The following is a 9,891-nucleotide window of genomic DNA, read 5'->3' on the forward strand; positions in this document are numbered from 1 at the left end:
AATACAAAAAGCATAGCTGTAACTTAACCTCTGGGCGATATAATTTCAGAATGGGACTGATATGCGATTACTTTGTTTGATGGGACAAACTGACTTGATGTTGTTTTCACATTTTTCATGATCAAAGTCCGTAGTTTTATCATTTATATGAAAGTAGATGCCAATTGATAGTGGATAACATAGTTATCTTAAAATTAACGAAAAACCATGTGGGACTGATATGCGATTATAGGCAGTTTATGAGAAGGAAAAATCTCCTAAGAATAATAAATTCTGATTTCTAATTATTTATTTTGTTCTGCGCATAATGTTCGGTGGCGTCATCAATCATTCTGACATCTTGTGAGCGCCAAGAAGTGAAGGTTCAATTCGCACTCCAGCTGGTGGAACTTTTCATTGATTGTACTGTACTGTACATGTGGTTGAAATTTCATCAGAAACGATGATGCAAAATAGCCTAATAGCCTAATCATGCTAAATATTTACCAATCTTCAAAATACCGTAAAATTACAAAATTGACAAAATTCAAGGATCATGGAATTTGTTTAAGTCCCGGATCGTAAAATTACACTTAGCTTGCGATCTGGAACCACAAAATGTGTCCATTTATTTATTTCGTATTTCTAATAAAAAAAAAATAATTATAAAAACTCTAACCAATTTCGAATTTCCCTCCCATTTTCAGACAATGCCAGCAGCTTGAACCGCTAGCTTCCACCACGATCAACCCAGCTCACCCTGTTCGCTTCCACCATTCACCGTACCAACCCGGCCACCATCACCGATCCACCCTGTCCCCCGGACGGTTCCCGCTGCGCTTCGGCACCGTGTCGCAGCACGACGAGACAGTTACTCCGGACCATACGCGCTTACCGCCGCCATCGCCGCCACCCCCGCAGAAACCGACCGAAAATGTGATAGTGCCACAAGCGGCGAGCTTCAGCCAGCAGATCGCAAACTACTTCCTCCGTATCCGCCGTCGAACGACGCAAGTTGTTCACCATCAAGATAGCCATCCCAGCCATTCCCTGTCCCCAGAAGGATCCAACACCGCCAATTCCAACGCCACGATGGCCGCTACGGATGGCCAGATCATACTGGCTGCATCCCGCTTCGGCGATACGCAACCAGTCTATCTGAAAGATTTCGCCAAAACCGATCTACCCGCCGTCGGGAAGATCGTCAAAGGCCAGTACTACAATCTGGGCGTGCCAACCCTCTCAAACCCTTCGCTGCAGAGTACAGCCCTGTTTTTAAATGCCGGCAAAAAGTACCAAATCCTAGCCCAACCCATCAAGATCAAGGAGGGTCGCAAGAGTACCAACGTCGGTCCGAAGGTCCTTATTCCCGAAACTTACCCCGGGTTCTTTGAACTCCTCAGCGAAGATGGTCGATCGACGCGTTGCATAGAGAGTGTCCTGGAGCTGTCGAAACGACGGAACTTCCGGGTGCTGGTCCGTGAGACGGTCCGCTGCAATCACAACAGTAAATCGCTGCATGCCGGCGAAATTCTCACCACGATCTCAGACAACGGCAAGTATCTGCAGTGCAAGACGTCCAAGGACGAAATCGTCAATTTGCCATTAGAAGCCAAAGCCAAATTCTCACCTATTGCTAAAGAGGATAGTATTAGCGGTGTACATACAGTCAACAATCTGTTGCAGAAACGAATGCCAGTAACTGTTAGGTAGGTTGATCTTCACTTATTTTTTTTAACAGCATTTTAATCACTTTTATAATTCTACAGATTAGTCCACGGTACGGCACCCAAAGGACTGAAGCAACCATTCGTACCGGAACTGCGCCTGTTGGGTTGCGTTGAAGTGGATCGGATATTTGCGTTGCCCCTCCAGAAAGACATGGATTTGATCTCGGTCCCTCTAAACGCCAAGATAAAGATCCAAAGAGCGAAAAACATGGACCAACTGGATCACTTTATCGAGTATTCTCGTTTCCTGGACAAGGCGCAACGTCTACTGGTAGACGCCCGTGATCGGCTACAGATCATCGACCTCAAGCTAGGCGAGAAAGACAAGAAAGAAACGGCCAAGCAAACCAGCAACCGCAAGGTGGCTTCGACCCTATCCGGCCTGACGGCCAACGGGTACTTATTGAAGAAAAGCAACAGCTGTGATTCGAATCGGTATTCACCGCCCCTAGGTAGTAGTAGTCAGAATGGATCCGTCGCCGACGAGTACGACGAAATTGATCAGATCTACGACTACGTTCGTGGCCTAGCACCGTTACCGAAAAACCTCAACAAGTTCGAAGCGATCGTGGAACCGACCTCGACGAACAACAGCTACATCCCCGTCGCCACTCACCAACATAACCTCAAAACAGTCGAAAACATCAAATCCACCAGCAATAGCATCAACAACAACTACAGTCACTACGATACCGGCAACTACTCCAACATCATCAAGCACACCAACGGCAGCAGTATCATGAACGGCAACAGTCTGGAATCGACTAAGCACAGCGCCACAATGGCCAACGCAATCAACAACAACCATATCATCATACACCGGGAGGAACACAAACCGATTCCACCGCCAATAGAAACCATCCCCGGGAAGAAGTTGCCGGAGAAGCGTCAACGGCCGACGTTGCCAAAATTATACTTCAAAAACAATCTCGGGGTGCACCACCAGAAGAGTCCCACGTCGGTGGCCGTCAGTCCGATGGGTGGAGGCCCACCGACGCCAGGACATCCACCGTTGAACGGATTGGGAACACCGAAGGAGATTGCGATCGAGCCGCAGAGCCCACTGTTCCATATAAGGTGAGTCGAGAAGGGAATAGAAAATCCGGAATTTGATTTTTTTTTTGTCGTTCACTAGAATTAATGAAACTATGAAAGTAGTCAATTTCAAAATATTTCATTGGAACGTTACCGAAAAAACACGAAAGTATTTTTTTAAATCTACTTTTTTATCCAATAAAATTTCTCAATACAGTTGACGTGCTTTATGGAGTGCCCCAATTCTCACAATAATCCCTCAGATGCAACTAAGGATTTTACTCAGAACTAAGTATCTTAGATTACTCCTCAGAAATGATTTGAAATTTTACTTAGCCTCCTTAAAATTTGCTTGCCCTCAGTACTCTCCCTAAATATCATTGAAATTCTACTCACCCATTCCCTTCCCTTGCTCCCCATAATTGGTTGAAACTCTCGTCTAAGTTATCCCTTGAAATTATCCTCAGATCTTGATCGCAACCGTTCATGAGATTCCCATGGAAATGTTTATCAGAATTCCTTTAAAACGTCATAGTTCTCACTGAATTCCTCTCAAAGTTCCCTAGAAACGCTCTTAGCGACTACATGAGTTTAAAGTTAGGATTATTTTAGAATTCTTTCTAAAATCTCTTCAGAATTCGTTTTGAGTCCGCTTCAGAATAATGTTAAAACTCACCTCAGAACTAACTTTCAGCAAATTCTATTACAATAATTTTCAAAATAAGCTTAGAATTTTGGCCATAATTCTTTTGGAATGTTTTGACGTCCAACAGCTCGAGCTTTTTGCTTATTTGCAAACATTTTAAATTTACTATGGCTGAAATCTCAAATAGCAAATCTGACAGTTAGACAGTAGATTTTACTGTCACTTTCCCGGAATGTATCAAATCCGAATGCATTGTGCGCCGCACTTAGATACTGAAGATTCTAAAATCTTAAATAACAAAATCTTAGTGCGTACTGTCGTAAGATGACAAAGGGGCGTAAATCCGAGGGGGGCGACACATCTAAATCTCAAATTTAGATGCTCAACAAATCTCACACTAGCGAATCAATCTTCGAAAAATCTTCTTTCATTTGTCGCATCTACTTGCATCGCTCATCATCTTTTTGCAGGAAATCTTCAGAATCGTCATCAATCTTCTTTCTATCTACTCAGCGTGCGCGCAGCTAGCCACAGCAAAACACAATCTTTTCTGCATCGTAGTCGTCCCCCTCGCGTAAATCCTTATTGAAATTTATCAGACAACATATAGGGCTTGTTGTTTTGATTTAATTTTGAAGCCCTTTGCCTCTATTTTTCGGGTGGATTTTTTTTACACAAAATTGAATGCAGATGACTTCTAAATGTATTTACCTTTCCGTACGTACTGTAAGATTTGTGAGAGAAACAAATTGTTGAGATATTGTTAAAAATCTAACACTGCTTCTTGACCCCAAACTCGGCTTATGGATTCTAAATTATGCCTAATGCATTGAATCGCCATTGAATTCACTGCGGCCTATCGGATAAAGATAAAAATTCATTCGATCGGAGCGCTTCGGTTGTTCTTGAGAAAAAGTGGGTTTAAGGTGATTCCATGTAGAGTCCACAAATGGCCGCCGCGTAGGCTATACATGCACTTCCACTTCGAATTTTCATTACATAAATCTCGGAAATCGGTGCCCCATTTCACCTGAAATTTCTACTTCATGTATGCTGCAGTGCAGCAAACATGGAGTAACCATTTGAATGTTGCACGTGTCGTAGAAGCTGATATTTGTGCACTTAAAGTTTCGAAGTGGTTTCGAGAATAAGGATATCACAGCAATTCACCTTAAACATTCATATCACACGTTCTAATTGACTTCGTTCGGTAGCTATTGAACTAAAGTATCGTATCAAACGCACAATTGACTTATTAACTCTGAAACAATGAATTTATTTGATGTTTTCTGCTCGATAGGCCCAAAATGGGCGATTAGGCCAGTTAGTAGTGCTCTACCCTACTTTAATTTTTATTTAATGATATTTTTTTTTTATTCCTTATTACGGAGATTTTTAGCCTTTGGCTAGTTCATCTCCGTTTAATGATAACTAAAAATTGCAAAAAAATCACATGATATTTTGAACGTGATTGAAATAAAGCTAAAAATGTGAATGCAGGCAAGCAATATATCATTATTCTTCTACCACTCCGATCGAGCTATGTTACAGAGCAAGTTTGTCATGGTAGTCGTAGCAACCGTTTTGTCTGTATTGTTGGTTGCTTTATGTGTTTGGATTGACTGAATAGGATATAAGAGAAACATACATTTAGGCGTTTCCTGGGCAAGCTTTTGTTATCATCGGTGATCAACAAACGATTTTTATGAATTTTGAGAACTTGATTGGATATGCTCAAATTTAGCAAAAATCGAGATTAATGATTATTGTAACTAACTCTTTGATTTATTTGGAGTCGCAATAATTTATAACATCGAAAATTACCAATTTCCTATACATTTTTGTATGGCTCCTAGGGTGTATTATGCAATTGGTTCATTCTTAGCTTTATATTGTAACACGATACATAACACACATGATTTAGAATTAAGCTGATTCTTACAGTTTGGTGGAGCCGTGCTTTTAAATAGTCTTTATATTTCCACTAGTAGGGTAACTGATGATGGTTGGACCTATTCAGGTCGGTATCACACGACGTCAAAATTCATGTCGTATTTTTTGTATGAATTCAACATATAATTATGAAAAATGCATGCTTAGGGGAAAGATCTACCTTTCTTGTTCCTAATAATAACATAAAAAGTTAAATATTATGAACAAATGATTTTATAAAACGTTTTTATTCAGCAAAGAATTATGATGTTGGTTGGACCTATACTGATCTTGGTTGGACCTAAAAAATGATGATGGTTGGACCTATTTTTACAAATGCTAGTTTTTAGCCCATACTTGTTCAAAAACTTTGTTTATGGCTTGCTATTATGAAAAAGCCTTTTTATACAGTTTTTATGAATCTGTTATTTAAAAAAAATCAACGAATTTGAGTTTCACTGCGTTTTAAAAAAAAAGTTCACTTTCCACGCATTAGCTATTCATCATGGCTCATTTTCTCGGAAATTACTGGTCCGATTTGAAAAAAAAAATCAACGTCAAACCACAGACAAACAGACGTAACTCTTCATTGTGTATCTTCGTTCATGCATTTAACGGTTGATTTGAATATTATCAGTTCCGCGAACTACTCGCCGCAGCGCTGGCATCGGATCACTTTGACGTTTCTATATATTCTATAGAAATTTTATGCAATATTGTTTACGAGTTAGCGAACAAGCTTGTTTTCCGCGAGAAGCCAGATAGATGTCGTTACTGAGGTTATATGTTTTGAGATACTATGTTTTCAAGAACAAGTTTTTCAAAGAGTTACGTCTGTTTGTCTATGGTCAAACTGTAGGTATTGTGGCCCTATTGAAAGCTATCAAATATTTTTGGAATCGGTTAACTGGTTCCGGAGATATGGCCGGAACAAGTTCCAGGGATATGTACCATGGACCTAAATTTGACATGGAAGGAATAAAACCTATGATGCGACACTTCACATTACTTCCAAATTCGATAACAAGATCAATAACAATATTGAGTGGACCACATTAGCCACTTCCGGGCATGTTCTGGGAAGTGATTATAATAGTATTCCCTATATTAGATATTATTATAATAGTATTCCCTAGGAAAGTCCAATAGGTTTTCTAGACCGGGAGTCGAACCCACCGCCTCCGATGTGGCAATACCGTGCTTTAACTGACTGGGCGGAGGCACATCTAGTGATATTTTTATAATCAAAATCAAAATCTTCCATTAAACAAAAAATAACACCGCGAACATCTACATTCCAGATACAAAAGCCTCAGCTCGCTGCAGCTGGCGCAGGACTCCCATCCGCCGACACCGATCTCACCCTCGCCCAAGGGCAGCAGCAACACTCAGGACAAGAACCACATGCTCTCCAAGTCGGCCAGTACCGGGCGCGAAGGAACCCTGGATTCGTCCCGCAGCGGTGGCCGAACGTCCGGCGATTCCAAACTGCCGGAGAAGAAAACCCGGCGCCTGAGTCGACCGCGCAGTCTTTCGAATTTGGTGTGGGACCTCCGTCCGCACAAGTCAGACAAATCGAAGAAGAAGCTCTACCTGCACCAGTTCGATCGGCAACAGGGGACGCTCTACTTGTAAGACGCACAGGGTGTGTAATGTTATCGTAAAATGGTAGGTTTTGAGTATACAGTAGTCCCACGATATATGCGGGCGGTGTACCGTCCACCCGTCGCTATTTTTCGGTTGATTGTCTGTTTATGAAGGACAGGCGAGAAACAGCGGTGGGTGGATGGTACCACCTGTATGTAGAAAAATTCCAACAAATGTGTGAACATTTCTAAATTGGATTTGCTTTTTTCAGTTATAAAGATTTCGAAAAAAAAATAGTCAACTGCAGGAGAAGTTCATGCAACTTCAGATAACAACACAAAATGAAACGAGGTGCTGCACCCCCAAAGCTCCTCTTCACGTGACGGCGGTATTTGGAATTTCAATTTGAGAGCAAAAACATAACAACAACAAACAAACAAACAAACAAAAAACAGTTAACTAATCACTAGATGTCTTTAGCGATATAAAACAAAACAACAACAAAGAAGAAAATGTTGATAGGAAAGTCATACAAACAAAACAACAACATGTTAAATAAATAAATACAAAACTTAAATACTGTTACTAATGTGTTCGATGTTTGAAATTAGTCTCTCTGGCGTCACGCTACCACGCTGTATTTAGATTAACGTTAAACGACACTGCGACAAAACAAAGAAAAAAAGGCTAGTAAATGTTCTTGTTTACTTGTTGTATACATAGTACAGTACATACAGACAAACACACATACATCACCATCACTGTCCAGTCAGTAAACGAAGGAGATTAATTACAAACAATGCTATCGAATTACCAGAAGAGGGCAAGCAGCAGGAAAGGCATTATGCACGAAGGTGTGGCGCAAGCGTTAAATTCAGTTTCCAGATCGCATGGAAGCAAAGGAGAACAAGAAACGGATATATCTGCTGAACAACAGAATAATAGTTTTACTTTCGCCATTCGTCGATAAGGCTGTGGTAATTATTACTTTAAAAGACGTACTGCTTAATAATCTATTCCAGAGGACGATTTGAACGACAGAAACGAAAACAAGTTAAACACGTGCTGATTCGATCGAATCGATTCGTACAATTAGATAAGTTTATTGAAGAAAAGGACACCCTTTAATTATCTTTTATCGAATACTTCTCTCAAAAAGAAAACGATTGTGTTTAATCAATTGAAAGGTTTAAGTTCTTTTGCTTTTCCGAACAGAAATCGCAGAAATGGTAGTCCCTCTCGCAATTTGCCCCAAATCACCCCCACCCCCCCCCCCCCCCTTCCACTCGAATCAACAACATGACTAAATAAATACTAAGAATGCTCAAATTTATTTAGTTTATGGTTGCTGCACAGCCCAATCCCTTTAAAACATCCTAAAACTTATTTTCATACAGTCACAAACTCACTAGCTGAATTCCATTTCGAAGCAAACAGCGAAAAGCAAATGAAATTTTCACTTTTCAAAAGTCATCACTATTATTTTTTATTTAGTCCCTGAAAAGTCTAACTATTCCAGTTAATTATTAAACAAAAGAAGACAACTAGCAATTTAACAAATCTAATTTGTAAGATTTTACAACAATGCGGAAAACGAATGTATGCTGGTGTGTTATATTATTTTTTTTTTACGAGAACAGTGAACAATCAGTCAGGATTCTATTTTTCTTTTAGTTTTCGTCTCGTTATTATCACTGTCAAATCAACTGTATACGTTTGAGAAGATTTTGCTCGCCGCAAAATCGGACGAAGATTGTTTGAGTACGGAATTCAAAATTCTCTAAGATGTAAATTCTAGATTCTAGCCTGTTCGTTTGAATCCAGGCAAGGCATTATTGATAGCCGCGCTGTTTTTTCCTCCAATTTCCTCTTTGAGACAAACAAAAAAAAAAGAAACTAAACGCAAACACACTATAGGTGAGAAAAAAAAAGTTCTAGCTCTTAACAATTCTTCATTAAACAAAAGAAATGGAAGCTTATTGGAAAATATTTTATTGGAAGAGATGAGAAATAAATATGAAAAAATGATTAAAACTATTGACTAATTTGCAAATAACAGACGATCCGAACATCCTGTCGATTTGTTTTTTTTTCTACTGAGGCTAAACAACTGTATACGTGATTTTCTTGAGCCCCTTCCTGGTTGATAATTAGGCCTATTCTGCGCTGCGTGTGAGGTGACAGTGAAGTGACAATTCTCGCGTCCCTTTTCAAATAGACCAATGTAACATATCCACCATTTTGAGAAAATCGAAGTTGAAGTTCGACAGATTATTATTTTAACTGTTTAGAAACAATACAGTTTGCAATACCATTTTGAATGTAGTCAGTGAATAATAACGTTGAAAATCCATTAGAAACGGTAAAATCACAATTTTACTTTGAATTTCATGCTACATTATAGAAAAAACCACATGTTGACTAGTCAAGTTGTACATCGGACATGTTTCCTTTGGTTTGTTTTTTACCCAACTAACAATTTTCGTAATGTAAACGCTTTACTCATTTCAATTATACAGTCTCAAGCTGTATTCAAACGTTATACGATATGAGGAAACCTTTACTCAACCTCTATACAAGCAAATCTGGCGAACTTAGTCAGCTACTTATGGCTGTTGGAACGGTCGGGAGAAGCTCTTATTGCATATCCATTAACGCTTCTATACAGCTGTTATCCTGCTGTTTAGTTGTGTGTGAACTTGAAAGGCGCTTATTCAAACTTTTCCCGGTTATCCAATAATCACTACACAGCTTTCTCTTGAAGCCGGGTTAAATACTGTTTACGCTTTTTTTATGAAGGAATTTATTGAGTTTATTTTGCTGTGAATCAAATTAATCGAAATTAGTTACAAATCATCACCAAATTACTTACCCTGCACCGGAACCTGGAATCGAACTCGAGACGACCTCTTTGGCAAACCTTGACACTACCAACTGTGCTACGCCAACACTTTGAACTTATGTAAACAAATCAACATTCCC

The 9,891-nt window shown here is 39.7% G+C and overlaps 1 protein-coding gene across 1 annotated transcript; it reads left to right on the top strand.

Annotated features, from left to right (window-relative positions):
* Positions 1-690: 690 nt before the first annotated feature.
* sano (serrano) lies at positions 691-8,943 on the top strand. Its single transcript, XM_065219870.1, has 4 exons — positions 691-1,688; positions 1,749-2,786; positions 6,624-6,990; positions 7,181-8,943. The coding sequence occupies exons 1-3, from the start codon at positions 1,072-1,074 to the stop codon at positions 6,955-6,957; spliced, it is 1,989 nt and encodes a 662-aa protein (XP_065075942.1). The 5' UTR covers positions 691-1,071; the 3' UTR covers positions 6,958-6,990; positions 7,181-8,943.
* The last annotated feature ends 948 nt before the right edge of the window (positions 8,944-9,891 follow it).

Source organism: Ochlerotatus camptorhynchus, unplaced genomic scaffold (assembly GCF_037179485.1).
Source record: "Ochlerotatus camptorhynchus isolate MF236.1 unplaced genomic scaffold, CSIRO-AGI_Acam_v1.1 ptg000112l, whole genome shotgun sequence".
NCBI classification, from domain to species: Eukaryota; Metazoa; Arthropoda; class Insecta; order Diptera; family Culicidae; genus Ochlerotatus; species Ochlerotatus camptorhynchus.

Bases quoted from the DNA above. Each gene is read 5' to 3' on its own strand.
- sano (XM_065219870.1), top strand. From the start codon at position 1,072: ATGGCCGCTACGGATGGCCAGATCATACTGGCTGCATCCCGCTTCGGC. The intron at 1,689-1,748 runs GTAGGTTGATCT...ATAATTCTACAG, and splicing joins CGAATGCCAGTAACTGTTAG to ATTAGTCCACGGTACGGCAC. The intron at 2,787-6,623 runs GTGAGTCGAGAA...TCTACATTCCAG, and splicing joins AGCCCACTGTTCCATATAAG to ATACAAAAGCCTCAGCTCGC.